The sequence below is a fragment of the Metopolophium dirhodum genome, chromosome 1 (assembly GCF_019925205.1).
Source record: "Metopolophium dirhodum isolate CAU chromosome 1, ASM1992520v1, whole genome shotgun sequence".
Lineage (NCBI taxonomy): Eukaryota > Metazoa > Arthropoda > Insecta > Hemiptera > Aphididae > Metopolophium > Metopolophium dirhodum.
In genome coordinates this window covers 131,630,385-131,647,223 of record NC_083560.1, presented here as the reverse complement: position 1 = coordinate 131,647,223, position 16,839 = coordinate 131,630,385, and the positions used below count along the sequence as shown (strand labels likewise).

The following is a 16,839-nucleotide window of genomic DNA, read 5'->3' as shown; positions in this document are numbered from 1 at the left end:
TTATTTTTTTATTTTTGCGTCTGTCATCACCTTTTAAGAAAAACGAGAATTTTTACGCAAAATCTGTTTTCGAGAAAATCGATTTTGGTTTTTGGTGTAACTCTAAAACAAATGACCGTAGGGACATGAAAATTTGACTGAATGTATAAACTAGAATTTTCTATACACCATAAAATATTTTGACTCTTTTTGAGCTGTTTACGGACATTGTCAGTTTTCAATTTTTTTAGTTTTTTTTTTCTATAAATATCAATAAAATTTTATCTGTTGAGTAAAAAAGCTTGAAAATTTAATAAAAGGCTCCTAGGTTATTGTTTCAAAAGCAGATGAAAAAAATTAAAAATCTTTAGTCACAGTTTTTATTTATAAGCCTTTAAAGTTCAAATTTTGACAAAATACGGAAAAATCACGAAAATTAGCAAATTATTTTGAGTTGAGAATTCATAAAAATTTTTCATTTTAAATCTAAGATTTTAAAATGTAATATAAGATTACTCATAAGTTTGTCTACCTTTTTCAAAAAAAAAAAAAAAATGTCTAGAAGAAACTTAAATTAAATTTTTATGAGCGTCTGAAATTTATATTTTTACAACATTTTATATTCACTCGATTTCTCATGTAACAATTTTCTTATTTTATTGTAATTGAAAAACGAATGACCGTAGATACTTGAAAATTTCACTGAATGTTTATATTAGCATTTTCTATACACCATAAAATTTTGAAAATATTTTGACTCTTTTTGAGCTGTTTACGGACATTGTCAGTTTTCAATTTTTTTAGTTTTTTTTTCTATAAATATCAATAAAAATTTTTTTGTTGGGTAAAAAAGCGTGAAAATGTAATATAAGGCTCCACGTAAATAGGTTATATATAAATTACTTTATTCACAATAATATCATCAAATATACTTGGTAATATCATAGGCTGACTAACCGTTTTCGCTCAGAATCGTTTTTCTTATACAATGATATTATATCATTGAATTCAAATTTAACACCATCCATTATAGTGACCCACTTGTAACCTACTGTACAGCAGAGCGACATCCACTTATCCACCTTTTTTTTGTTAAAAGCACTATTTTTGCTATTTTTCTCGATGTTTATTCCGTTTATATGTATGTAAGTGTCAGTTTGTATTTTTTTATGTAAAACATGGGTGAATATGAAAATGTTGGGGTGAGCTTTTGTGAGTTGTGAATTTAATTTTGAGTGGAAAGACTCACAGCTATTTGTAGTACGTTCTGATGTTATTTCTCTCGATGCCCAAATACGTGGATTGAATTTTGCACCTTCATCAATATAATATTCAACTAAATAATCGCAGAACTTAATTATCCTTTCATCATCTGGAGAAACTGACATCAAATCTGTCGTAAAGCAATCGTTTACTTCTTCTGGATTTAGTAATGGTAAGCCAAATACCCATTTTAGCCAATTACCTATTTCACTTGATGCGTCTTTATATTCTTTTGACAAGCCTAAAAAATAAAAATTATAAATTAATTAATATTAATAATATATAATACGACAATAAGACAATAGTATTGTATGTGTATTTGAATTTATATGTTTACCAAGACTTTGAATGTGTTTCCACCAATTTTGTGTTAAATGAAATCTGCAACCAACCATCCGTATTTCTGGCCATATTGTTTTTGCACCAATATGTATAGCTTCTTCAAAATCGGAAACTATTTTCGATGGAGCGAATAATAAATTAATTTCCTAACATTTTTCAACCACATATCCGAACGATAGTGCATATTATAAATTCACTTATTAAATGTTTCCGAATATTACCAAAAGTAGTTATACACTTTAATTTTGAACTATACAATTTAGACTATATACAATTAACAATATATGTATATTCACATACACATATTAATTAAATACTAATATTTTAATTTATAGTTGTATATATTGTCCAAATTATACTAAATAGACTATACATTTTAAAATACATATACAAAGGGGGGGATGAATAGTGACCGGCGGAATCGATGTGTAAATATTGTAAACGGTAGCCGGCGGAATCGATATGTATTATGTAGATATTTTAAACAGTAGCCGGCGGAATCGATATGCGCCCTTATTATCTTATCTGTAATTACCCTTGAATTTTATTATAAATGAATAGTACGTTTTTATCGACTATCGGACTATAAGTTATAATTAGCAATTTTATTTTGAAGAAAATCTCAAACTAGAATTATAAAATATTTAGGTGTACTTACTTGTAGGTACCTATATATTATAATTAAAAACTAAAGAAGTATGCATATGAAAAAAAAAAACATAAATAAGAGTTTTTATTTTATTTGGAACTATAAAAGGAACGACAAAGCAACGAATTCCTTTTTATAAGGAACTTGCCAAACACTGAATATAATATACATAAATACATAATATTATAATATAGGTTTAAACTACCTATTCGTATACTGACTACATACCTTCGTGTTAAAGTTGTAGGGGTTTTATATTATGTATAGTTTTTAAATGTCTTCCCAAAGATCCTGTTTTTCCACCAATACAACTATAAATTCATTGTTTTCATTTCCGGTACACAAATTACAGTAAGCTTTATTTACATGTCGTTTAGCATACATACATACCCAACTTCTACAATTATTACTCATCTTACGAATAAATACAATATTGAAGAGTGGAAATGGAAATATAATATGAACACGATAATGTACAACACACAAATGAAATAATATCTGCACTCAAAATTAAAGAACAAATTCGTTATTTAAGTTATATTAATAAAACGTATTCACGAATTTGCGATAATGTTGTTATCTTCACTATTAAATAACAATTATACTCGTTAAAGTTAATTCAAGGTCGTCGATCCGTAAACTAAAGCTTTAAATATTACCTCTAGATTTTGTTAGGTTTTCGTACCTAGTTTGCTTATATGTAGGGACCGGATTTATATGCAAATGCATATATGTATTGGAATGAGCTTTTTGAAATCTGATGAAAATTTTTCCCTGATTTCGATCACTCTTATTAAAATAACACCAATTTTATTTTGCATATTTTGCATATTTCAACGTTTTTACCTATTAAATACATTGTCGGATATCTGTGGAAATACCCAATACCGTAATTTGGCCGCCATATCGTTATCGACAACAATAAATTGTCATCGGTAATTACGGTCGACTCCACATCGAGAAGATTCGATACCCCGCCCCGCCTGTTTCATCTGTATCGCCGTCTGCCGTCTCACCGCGAACCCGTCACCGCCGCGTCAGTGCGTTGTCGTCCGTTCGTCGCAACTTTTGCTGCGGCAACCCCGGCTCTTGTGTCACGTCCGGGTTTCGCGCGACAGACTACCTTCACGTGATCGGTGGTTCTGAGTGTGCCGAGTCACGTATCGGCCGTGGCGGTTTTGCGTGTTTTTCCCCTTTTGGTCTATCCGTCCGGGTACAGTTTTACGCCGATCACCTGTGGTACATTGTACTAATTGTACGCACCAAATGCACGCTAAAACGACTTGTTGTCTCGTGATCGCGTTTGTTTTGTAGCCGTCGATTTTGTGTCGCGTTGTGTGCCGGCAACGTGCGGGTCGTGTCGTCTTCCGCGGCTCCAACAGTGCATTTCACGGTGCCTCCCGTGGACCACGGCATGATTTATTGGTTTAACCTGTTCTTCGTGGGCCATCGTGGGATTCCCAGTAGCCAGCGTTAGATCGTCGTGTGGACCAGTGGACCGTTGAGAAGGACCGAGTGGCAACACTGTCGATGGTAATCAGCGGATACCGAGGAGACCGGTGATTACAATATTATTCATTATCATTGTAAAACATCATTGTTTATTATTTTGATGATATGACATTATATATTATTTGTAACAATATTATAAATTGTCCCCGTAGAGTTAGTTAGTGGGCGCCCATATAAATATAAAATATTGTAATTTTCTTATGAATAGTAAGGCGGTGCTTCTGGCCCGTCACAAGAACGTATTACTTGTTGTTATTCATTGACATCTAGTCTCAAATTAATCACACAGTGTCCACTTCCCTCCGTGTCTTGCGTTGCGGTGCTTATTAAATAGGAGCGTGGGGCAATAACAAAAAAAAACTGGCTAAAATAAATATTAAGTGTAGCTGAGTCGGCCGACGACCTCTGGGTCGGCAGTAAGGACTTTTATACTACATACATATTGAATGCATATTTGTAGTTTTAAAGTGCATATTATTATTTATAACACATATATTCGTTTTTCGTCATATTTTCACGTTCACAGACACATAAAATCGATAAAATGGACACCGGTCGTTATTTCCACAGATAAGATTACATACTTCATATAGTCATATACGCATATGCAACATATATATATAAATATAGATAAATTCGTTGCTCATATAATAGAATTCAAGTGTTAGACGGTCAGTTTTCGATGTCAGTCCGTGTCTTGCGTTTTATGTTTAAAATTGTGCCCGAGTGCGTCTAGTGAGTTTTGATATAATTTTAATTCGGAACTTTAAAATGCCTAAAGTAAAAACTCCAATTAGGAATCGTTTACAGACATACGTAAACGATCATAAAGATATTTTTAAAACCGATGGTTCAATTTTGTATTGCAATATTTGTGAAATTCCAGTTAATGCGACTACAAAGTTTTTGGTAGACCAACATTTATCACGTGATAAACACAAGAACAATTTAAAACTAAAAGAAACACATTCAATAAATAAAAAACAAACTTTTATTTCTAATATGAACGTGGATAACTTTAATGAAGATATTTGCCAAGCTTTTATTTCTGCAAATATTCCTTTATTTAAATTACAAAATCCATCTCTTCGCGCTTTCCTAGAAAAATATACTAAACGACACATACCAGATGAGTCGACCTTACGAAAAAATTATGTAAAAAAATGCTACTCTGAAACTATGAACAACATAAGAAGTTCAATTGGGGATCATAATATCTGGATTTCAATCGACGAAACTACCGATTGTGAGGGACGATATGTAGCGAATGTAATTGTCGGTACATTAGAAATAGATCGACCAAGTCAAACATTTTTACTTCATTCCGAGGCTTTGGAAAAAGCAAACCATAGCACAATTGCTCAACTTTTCGATCGGGCGCTATCAATTTTATGGCCTACTGGTATTCGGCACAATGAGGCATTGCTAAGGTATTTTTAAGTGACGCTGCACCCTATATGATTAAATCAGGTAAATCTATTAAATCATTTTATCCAAAAGTCGTTCATACTACATGTGTAGCACATGGATTACACAGGGTTGCCGAAGAAATAAGAAATCAATTCCCTCAAGTTGATGAACTTATTTCTAACGTCAAAAAAGTTTTTTTAAAAGCTCCATCGCGTACGATACTTTTCCGAAATATGGCTAATACCATATATTTTAATACCATATTAATTAATAAATATTGTTACATAATTTTACATAATACATTTACATATTTTTACATAGTTTTAAACAACATTTTAAGTGCATATCTAAGTACATATTTAAAAATATTTTATAACATATTACAGCATTTTTAGAAGCATATTTTGAGGATTTTTTGTGCATATAAATCCGGTGCCTACTTATATGTAAATGGCAATTTTAGTATAGGGCAATTTCGATTAACAAACTACACGAAAGTTGTATAGCACACATCAGAATAAGATGGAAATATTATTAATTTTATAAAAAAAAAAACTTCTGGACCTTAATTACACGGGGAATTTTAATACACGGGTATATAAGCAATTACAAATATAAATATTTATTTATTTATTTATTATTAAGTTTAACGGGACAAGCCCTTTTACATAGGATATAATACATAATAATGAAGAACAACCATACATATAAAATAATTAATACAGTTTGAAAGGTGAATTATAACAAAAATGTACATATATATAAAATAATTAAATTTCAATTAGATAGTAGGTATAAAGCTTTTGATTTAAAAGATTCACGAGAGTACGAGACATAAAAAAGAAATCGACTTCATTACAAATTGAATTACATAATAATAGAGCTCTAGGAAAAAATGAATCTGAACATATTTTTTTTTTATAAAAAGGTACATAAAATAAACAAGAGTTTCTAATCGAATAATTATGAGTATAAAAACTAATTTTACTTAATAAATCAGAACAATCAATATAATTATTAAGAAGATCATAAATAAACATGACGTCAGATAACTTACGCCTAACCTCACAAGGCTGAATATAAATAGAATTAGCTACTAATGAAAATGAATCCCTGGAAATAGGTAAGTTTAAACGAAACGCTATAGACTTAAGGAATTTATACTGAACATTCTCAACCAATTTATCAGTACAATTTTGAGCCCAGATTATCGAAGCGAATTCAGTATGTGACCTAACAAGAGAACAATAGAGCATCTTTAATGTAAATACATTTTTAAATTCCTTAGTATTTCGTAAAATAAAATCCAGCATTTTAAAACATTTATTTATAACCATATTTGTATTAATAGAGAATGATAAATTATTATTTAAGAGAACACCCAAATCTTTAACCATTTCCACTCTGTTAATATTAATATTATTAATTTGATAGTTAAAAATTAAAGGATACATTTTTTTAGTGAAAGAGATAGCATTGCATTTATTGATAATTTATTTTGTTCACACCAAATACTAAACTTATTTAAATTAGCTTGAAGATTAAGTGCATCATCTTGGTTTTTAATAGTAGAATAAAATTTGGCGTCATCGGCAAACATTAACACATTGACTGAAGAATCGAGAACAAATGGTAAATCGTTTATAAACAAATTAAATAGTATTGGCCTAAGTGCGAGCCCTTGGGTTCTCCGGAAGTTACAAAAATGACCTTAGATAATGAATTAAACAATTTAACTAACTGACATCTATCCGTTAGGTAGGATGTCAACCAATTAAGAAAATTACCATAAATACCAAATCATTGAAGCTTAATTATTAGTAAATAATGGTTTACTTTATCGAAGGCTTTACTAAAATCTGTGTAAACTGAATCAATTTGTACGCCATTTTCAATGGAGTTAATTAAATCGGTATGGTAAGTCAACAAATTTGTAGACACAGATTTTTTAAGCCGAAATCCATGTTCGTTAGGACAAATGTAATTATATAGTAAATTAGATAATTTTTTTGTAATTAAAGACTCAAACAGCTTAGGTATTAAAGATAATTTAGAAATTGGTTTATAGTTAATAACATTACATTTATCGCCACTTTTAAAAATAGGGACCACAAATGATTTTTTCCAAACAGTTGGAAAAGACCCAGATGACAAGGATAAGTTAAAAAGATTATGTAAAGGTTCAGTAAGAACATTTTTGCATTCGATTAAAATACTTGGTGGTATACCGTCAGGACCCGCACCACTAAAAACATTCAATGAGCTTAGAGCTTCAAAAATTTCATTCTCACTTATATACCAAGAGGATAAATTTAAATTAGAAATAATATTATCAGCGTCATAATTGGTAAAAAGTAAAAACATTACCAAGTGAATCAGACGTTTCGTATACACTTGAGAAATATTGCGCAAATAATTGAGCAGACTCTTCAAAACTACTGGCCGTAATATTATTATATGACATATTTTCGGGAATGGAAGATTTATTAGATTTTAGCTGTTTAATGTATTTCCAAAATGGTTTTATATCTGATAGTATTTTATTTTCTAAATTAAGAATACAATTTGAGCTACAATGCATTGACATAATCTTACATTCTTTACGTAGTTTGGAAAACTCAAGATAATCAGATTGTAAAGCACTTATTTTGAATTTTTTATGAGCCAATTTTTTTAATTTTACAAGTTTACGTAAATCCGCATTAAACCAAGAGGGACACTGGTTGTTAAATATTTTACTTTTAGGAACAAACAATTCAATAAAATGGTTTATAATTTCATACAATTTATTCACAGCAGAGTCAATATTCAAATCCTTAAATGAATGATTGAAATCAATACTAGATAAACATTTAGAAAGATTATAAAAATCGGATTTAAGAAAGTCATAAAAAGTTAGTTGATTTGTACCATCATTCACAAATGAGTGATCAAAATTACATATTAAGTCTAAAGGAGGATGGTATTCATCAGCTAAGGGGACAAAAGAACACCCTTTATTGACCATTATTTTATCAATATCACTAGAAATAAGATCTAGAGTTCTACCATTTTTATTTTTTATAAAATTTAATTGCTTTAGGTTTAAATATTGAATAAACGAATTAACAACAACGATTGCAGTAGGATGGATTACAAGAGAGTAATCCACGGTCCAATCAAAATTATTTAAATTATAATCACCAAAAATAAGTATTTTATGGTCAGGGTTACTTGAGGTAATGTTTTCAACCAAATCGCAATGTTCATAATAAATGTCTCTACTGATATTAGGAGGAATATAAACACAAATAACTAAAATTTTAATTTTTGTTCGATTCCAGTGATAATTGGTACATCAATTCGATTACATTTTATACCAGATCGTATACCAATTAATACACCACCACCCCTAGATTCTTGTTCATTTTCTCTGTCCATACGAAAAATATGAAAATTATTGAGACCTAATTCTGCATTACTAACTTTATTATTCAGCCAAGTTTCAGTCAGGAGTAATAAATCACAATCAAAAACACTTGTACAATTACGAAAATAAAACAATTTGGTCAATAGACCTCTAACATTCTGGTAATTAGCATGTAAACTTAAAAATGTTGAGAATTATTTACAATTTTATCAATATTAACAATACCCGGTACACCTTTAGTAAATTTGATAGTGAGATTTTGTTCACCACTGGATTGGCGTGCGGCTAATTGATCCCGTAATTTCTTCATTTGTTCACGTTGAAATAGTGTTCTATCTGAACTTATACCAATATTTGAAGAATTGGGAGGGAGGCGAGATAAAATATGTTTCTTATTTTTCAATATATCGAAAGCGTCGCCAGCTGAAGAGAAAATTGCTTTAATTGGACGATGTTTATTGGGTTGATAAGACTTCTCGAGACGAATAACTTTAATCGGTGTTTTGTTATCGGACGATGTACCTTTGATAATTTTAGATATTTCTTCCTTATCGTGAAGTACTCTTTCTTCAATATTACTAGACGTACATTCCGGAATATTATAAAATAATACATTAGCAGCCCGAAAATTTCGTTCGTTCATTTCGTTTATTATAAATTCGTCAGATCTCGATGAACACGAACTATTCTTAAGATTTTCAACCTCTACCAACAAAGAACTGATTAGTTTTTTCAAATCCGGTAATTCATTTAGTCCTTTATCGCACGAATCACAAAAATATTTTAATTTACGATTTTTCAAAGACATTCAATCTCAGAAGCTAATAACCCGGAACACTTGTGATGAACAAGTCTCGGGCAACTGTCACATTTTAATTGAGTGTCAAGATCATTAAATTGAAGCTCGCAAAAAACACAACTATTAGTATTCAAAACCATTATAATAAGAAAACCGAACTAATGTGATCAAACTGATTAAAAATTGAACAATATTTAGTAAGTACTGATAAAACAGGTAAACGCAACGGACGTGTTGTCTAATCGAGGTTAGAACCAAACTGTAATATAATAGTACCTAACGTAGTTTTTAGGGCTTTGGGGGGGAGAAGACCCCAAGTTTACATATCAAGCACATTTAAGCGTATACTTACTAAAACAATTAAGCCTACATCACTGAAGGTATATTATTGTTTTTGATAAACATTAAGTTTGTACGCCAAGAATAACTACCTACTTGGTGTAAGTTATACTTTCATACAAATAATGAAATAAATAATAATATCTGTGGGTATTTAATGTACAATATAGGTATATTAGTATATTGCCTATGTGATACAGCTAGCTTGTACACAATTTTGATAACTTTTACTAGTTTTACTTATATTTTACTGAATTTTAGATGAAATAAGCCATCGATCATAATTTCAGTGCAATAGTTTAAAAAAAACAATTATTTACATAAGTTTTTAAATCTTTAATCCTTTATTCAATGTTTAAAATTAAAGTATGGAGTTTTAAATATAAAAATAATAGGTAATTCAAAATGCAGTGTTTGGCAAGTTCCTTATAAAAAGGAATTCGTTTCGTTCCTTGTTCTTTTTTAGTTCCAGATAAAATAAAAATTCCTTTTTAATCATCAATTTTTTTCTTCATAAAGTACTTAGGTACTTTACTTTTGAATTATACTTATACATATCTACAAGTTAATTTATAATTTACTATTTAGTTTAAAAATATAATATTGACTGTAGTTTTTTTTTTATTCATCTATATTTTTATTTTATCTCATTATTTTTTAAACAATATTTTTTTTTTTTTTTAACATTTATTAGATTATATACCAGGGGTGACCAAATCACGGCTCGCGATCCGCATGCGGCTCTCGTCACAGTCGTATGCGGCTCGCGGTCTTATTTACAAAAACCAAAATATTTTAATTTTTTTTGTATACATTTATAAAAAAATGTTTTTATTGTATTTATTTAAGGCTTAGAACATAGAATATAGATTAAATCAAACAAAAAAAAAATTAATTAATATGAATAATAAATTAAAAAATTAAACATTAAGCTAATTTTGTTTGCGTGGTATTTTTTTCGTGTCTACTTTTTTAGTAAGCTTCTTAAGATCTGGTTGAATTGATGTAAGAGCAGTTCTTAGTAATTCTGTAAGATGATCATCAGTCAAATTTGAACGATATTTTGACTTAATTATTTTCATTGTTGAATAAAAAGATTCACATGAATACGTCGTTCCAAAAATTGATATCAATTTTACCGCACAGTTTTTAATATTTGGGTATTTTAATATAGAGAAATATTGACATATGAGACAAAATGGTTTATCGTTTTTCTGCATGAAAAAGTATAGTTCTTCCCATTCTAATTTAAATTCCCGTTTTTTTTAACCGTTATTTTTAACTCATCTGCAGAGGATTTTTTTGGTTGATTATTCAATGAAAGACAAAAAAATGTTATACTTTATCAAATTGTTCGTCAGTATTATCTGTTCGATGTCTGTACTGTAGAACAAAGCTTTCAAATTTTCCTCAGCTAAACACTGGTCATATCTATTAAGCCAAATAAGTTTAAACCTTGGTATTAAACATGATGCTAATATTAATTCGTTTTTCTTCGTTAGAATCATTTTTAATAGATTCGATGATTGTTTTAGAGGCTTACAATAAAACAACTTTTTGTTTTCAATCGCTTTTAATTTGTTTTCCAATGCATGAAGACTTGGCAGAAAGAAGCCCATGTACATACTTTCTTTCCCTTGTAAAAAGTCTAAGGTAGGTATTAGCTAATGGTGACATAACATCACAATACTCATTCATTAGTTGAATTTCATGTGGTCTGAACCTTTGTACCTAATTCACAATAGTCCAATACCTGATTGATATTGTCTAATCCATTTTGTGGATTTAATGTACCTATTTTTTAATTGTAATAAAGCATCATACATGCAGTTCCACCTATTTTTATTTAGTTTTATAAAATAAACTTCCAAAGTATCATGTCAGTTTTCACCTGCTAAAGCATGGGTTCTCAACCTTTTGAGGTCCACGCCCTCTTTCAAACTATTTTATGAGTTCACGCCTCCCCCCTCTCTACTATAAGATTGATGTATGCATAATATTTATATGTAAACTATACTTTAATGTTGGTTACTGGATTAATATGAATACAACTTCAATGACATTTTTTTAATATTAAATGAATTTATCTGCACGAAAAAAAATATTATTATAATTTAAAATTAATATTAACTATTATTAAATATACAATTAATGAGAGGGTTGGCCCTGTTTAATTTTTTATGTTTGGCGACATCTGTGATAATGCGCATCTCAAATCACACACCACGTCCAATCGTGCTCGATATTTCGATTTTATACAAGCAAGCGCCGAAAAGCTAGACTCGCAGAGGTAGGTGGAAGAAAACTGAACCAATAGCTTCGCAGCTTCATTGGCAACTTCCGGATATATAGAGAGATAACACAGCCAAAAATCTTCAACAGTCTTATTTTTAAAGTCTACTTTTGCTTGTGAATCATTCTTAAGGTCGATGGTTTGCTCTTGAAGATAATCTGGAAGTATGTACACATCAATTTTGAATGGAACTAATACTAATTTAAATTGGTAGTTCTCTGTAGAAATATCAGGAAAATACTTTGATAGTTGGCCTTTTAAAGATACCAGATGTGCTGAAATCAATTCCTTAAACTCATTCTCGATATTTAATATGTGATTTTCGGTATCATCAAGAAGTTCATTAAGCCGTGGAAAAGATGAAAAATTAGGTTTGGTCGCACAAATACGGCGTTGCCACAATGATATTTTTTCTAAAAAAGCTTGAATTGTATCGTACGACTTCAGAATATTTGTATGTCCTTGAACTTTAAAATTTAGAACATTAAGGAATCCAAAAAAGTCTGCTAAATATGCTATATAAAAAATACATTTTTCATATGTAAACTTGTTGTATAGTTCTAATTTCCCAGCACTCAATAAAAATATTTCAATCTCTGACTTTAAACTGTACATTCTATCAAGCATATTACCTTTAGACAGCCAACGAACTTCTGTGTGATAAATAAGAGTTTGATGGTCACTTTGCAACTCATTACACAAAACATTAAAAATTCTTGTATTTAAAGCACTAGATTTTACACAGTTGACAATTTTTATTGCCAAATTCAAAACGAAGTTTAGTAATTCAGATAAAGTCTTGCAAGCTAAAGCCTGTCTATGAATGATGCAGTGTGAACCAATTATGTTAGGGTTTTTTTTCTTGACTAGTTGAATAAAACCATTTTTACAGCCAGTTATAGCTTGTGCTCCGTCAGTACATATACCAATTACTTTCTCCCAAGAAAGGCTATTAGATATCAAAAAATCAGAAAGAACAGAAAATACATCAACCACCTTTATGGTTGTTTTAAGAGTTTCAGAGAATAATATTTCTTCCTTGAATTTTGTATCATCAATAAATTTACAATAAAACAGTAATTGAGAATTCTGTGAAATGTTCGTTGTTTCGTCACATTGAAGTGAAAAGAACGGAGACTTATTTAATTTTTCTATTATTTGATTCTTAAAACCGTGAGCCATTTCATAGATTCTGCGTTTTATTGTATCGTTTGACAGAGACATTTTTGCAACTTTAGCACAACTCTCTTCGTTCAATATAGTTTTACAAGCAGTAAGTAAACAAGGTTTTACAAGGGACTCACCAATAGTGTGTGGTTTCTTGTCTTTAGCTATCAACAAGGCAATCTCGTTAGAAGCTTCCATAAGCTTTTCATTTTCCATTGCAAAATGTCCAGTTGAATCAAGTTTCATGCGTTTTACCGAGTTTATTTTAGCATGAAAAAAATCGATCGGTTTGTCTTTTAAACTGGGATGATTAGTGATTAAATGACGTTCCAATCGTCCAGGTCGCATTGCATTATTACTCAAAACTATGTGACAAATCACGCACCTCAGTGATAAATGACTTCCATTTTTCTTAATTACACTAAATCCGTATTTAATATAATCGTCACTACACAATCTTTTTTTTGATTTTGACATTTTTAGTTATGATATTATATCAAATCACCACCAGTTTTAATATTAAAAACAAAATTATAAACTGAACAAGTACGTACGGCACGAAAACTAAGACACAACTAAATACAAACAATACAAAATTATAGAAATTATCTCATACGTTGTACAAGACTATTATATAGTGTAATTGTAATATTTTTTTGCGGTTCACTAAAACTTGTTCTTATCGCATGGCGGTTTTTCGCCGAAACAATGCTTCTATTAATACCCAGAATACTAAAGAGCATAAAATATAACCATGCACACAAAAACGCAGATGTAACTTTTTGTGGGAGAAACCTTCCGGCGCCCACTCTGAATCAAAATATGAAACCGCAAAAATCCTGGCCGCTCCTTGCAAATGGTCTTGTGATAGTAACCCGTTCCCTTGGCAAGTGAACCATGTAGGGAGATATGAACTTGGGCGTTGCACAGAAGCATTGATGACAATGACGGACTGTTTTTCTGGCTTTTATTCTGCCACGGATAATCCAGTAGTTACATAAAATGTGAGATAGTAGATCTTGTGGTCCAATATGCATGAGGCGTCGATGCTCGTATTCAAAATTGGTAATGTTAGATTTGCTAGAAAGCACTACTGGGTGTTTTGTGTTGTATGGAACTTCGGCGTTGTTCAATCTGCCACCCACACGAATCAAACCTTGATCATCTATGAATGGACTTAAAGCTCTTAGACAACTGCCAAGGTGCACTAGTCAGCAGCCTTCAATGATGATATCTCATTAAAAAATGATTCAGCCTGGGAACGTGCTGCCCAAAAAATCCTGGCTCCACTCATTTCATCCAAAGAGATGAAGCCGAATTGAGGCTTTGCGTTTGAAAAACTTGACCATCAGTTGTGCAAAAACCGTTGCACCAAGACTGTTATTCTTAGCAGGGTAATCTAGTTGGAGTACTTTTTTGATATCTACATGTAATCAATTGTCATAGCAGTTAATGCCAGCTTAATGGTGCGAACTTCTGGTATGTTTGATGGCCAATGGCTTGGAGATAAGCATAGCCACTCAGGACCATTCCACCATAAAGCGCACTGAGAAAATGATTTTGCTTCAGCTCCACGGGTTATGAGATCTGCTGGGTTCTCTTGTGTTGAAACATGATACTATTGCTCTGGCTCTAACACGTCACATATTCGGCTTAATCGGTTTGCAACATATGCTTGAAACAAACTTCGACTTTTTATCCATGTGATTACAATAGTCGAATCAGACCAAAAATATGTGGAGGACACATCTACTTGGACGCCTAATAATTTTAACTCGGCTTTGATTTCAGCAACTAGATCTGCTAATAGGAGCGCACCACATAGTGGGATAGTTGTTGGCTGAATGGGTGTAACTCTGGATTTGGAAGTAAATAAAGTGACACGAACTCAACCAGTATTAACTATGGAACGCGGATATAAGGACAACGCAACGCACGCACAAAAAGCCTCTTAAGACGCATAATTGAAGCCGTGGATTTGAATAGCCGAATAGGTAAGTTTTGGTTGCATACAGCTTGACGGGTTATCGATAAAGAAGCAAGAGACTGCAAATTTGAATAAAAGTTAGACCATCTGGATTGCAAATCATCTGATAATACTTGATCCCAACTCATTTTTAAGCTCCAGAGCTGTTGAATGAACATTTTTCCTTTGATAATAACAGGACTTATTAGACCAATTGGGTCGTACACACTATTAATGTCTGTAAGGAGACTGCTCTTTGTCTTGGAAACGGGTGGTGACCATTTTTTCAAGCTGAATTGAAAACTATCAGCTGTAGGTTGCCACATGAGACCCAGTGTGCTGATTACATCATTTTCACTTAATGCTACCATGAAGTTAGGATCATCGTGAGCATTAGGGATACGTTCCAACATTGCTATGGAGTTTGAGCACCACTTTCTCAGAGCAAAACCAGCCTTTCCTAGTCTTGCTTGAAGTTGAGTGTATATTTCAAAGCATTTTAGTTCAGATTGAGCTCCACTGATCTTGTGCAATAATCCTTTTTATTTGTGGGTCATCACATTTTTTGGCAAGTTGCACCAAACAGCGAGTAGCCAAAAATGACGCCGGTTTAGTGCCGAATGTAACTGTTTTTAGCTTATAATGTTCCAACGGTTGATCAGGTTTAGTTCTATATAGAATTCATTGCAATTCACTGTCATCAGGGGACATCAAAACCTGCCTGTACATTTTTGCAACATCTGCCAAATGGCTATATTAATGGCTATATTAAATAGACGGAAACACCACAGTATTTTTATGATGTCTGGTTGAACCTTTGGACCTTAACAATATGTCATTTAATGAAAGACCAGATGAAGCGGCAGCTAAACAATCGAGTACCACTCGCATCTTAGTTGTTGAGCTATCAGCTTTGAACACGGCATGGTGTGGCAAATAGTACGTAGGGAGATTAGTGGCCTCATTGATAAGTTCCAATTTGATCCATTTGATGCAAGACCAACTTCATAGGCAACTACACGCTTAGATAGAAATGCTTCAATTTGCTAATACGAAGCTAAATCCTTATGATCTTGGCGAAACTGCCACTCACCTGCAGAAGTAGTATCGAGTTGACCACAGGTCCATGTCACTGGCACCGCCCATTTTGAATTTCATGTCAAAACCCGGGGCTTTCATTTGTGCTCAATCCCTTCCAAAGTTATTCGCGATTTACCCTGGGCGGTGCTGGAGACATGCTGGCATCGCCCAATTGAAATTTTGAACTCAAACCCGGGGCTTTCGTTTGTGCTGGTTTGGGCAGCAAATCCCCTCGTTTATGCTCAATCCCTTCCAGAGTTATTCGCGATTTACTCTGGGCGGTGCCGGGGACATGCTAATTTAGTTAATCACAGCTTAACGTTAGCGTTATGTTAGGTTAGGTTAGGTTAGACCAAGCTAATGTATCCCACGGGATCCGCCTTGACGTGGCGGGGGGGCTTGCGGGCTCTTAACTGAGTCTTACCAAGCGATCCTGGTCTTAATTAGACCAACCACAGAGCCTGACCTTAACCGGTCGGGCAGGCCCTGTCCACCTGCAAGCGCCTGCAAACGGACCCAGAAGGTCAACTGCAAATAGACCCCCTGTCAGTAGGGCTAAAATGACAGAAGAACACTGTAAACCCGATATGAAGAGTCCAACTAAGATTATTGTTACTTCTCCAGGGGAACA

The 16,839-nt window shown here is 32.2% G+C and overlaps 1 protein-coding gene across 1 annotated transcript; it reads right to left on the bottom strand.

Moving 5' to 3' along the window:
* Positions 1 to 11,872: 11,872 nt before the first annotated feature.
* On the bottom strand, positions 11,873 to 13,639 carry LOC132953808 (zinc finger BED domain-containing protein 5-like). Its single transcript, XM_061026145.1, has one exon. The coding sequence runs from the start codon at positions 13,637 to 13,639 to the stop codon at positions 11,873 to 11,875; it is 1,767 nt and encodes a 588-aa protein (XP_060882128.1).
* Positions 13,640 to 16,839: the final 3,200 nt, after the last annotated feature.

Excerpts from the sequence above, each read along its gene's own strand:
- LOC132953808 (XM_061026145.1), bottom strand. The coding sequence starts at position 13,639 with ATGTCAAAATCAAAAAAAAGATTGTGTAGTGACGATTATATTAAATAC.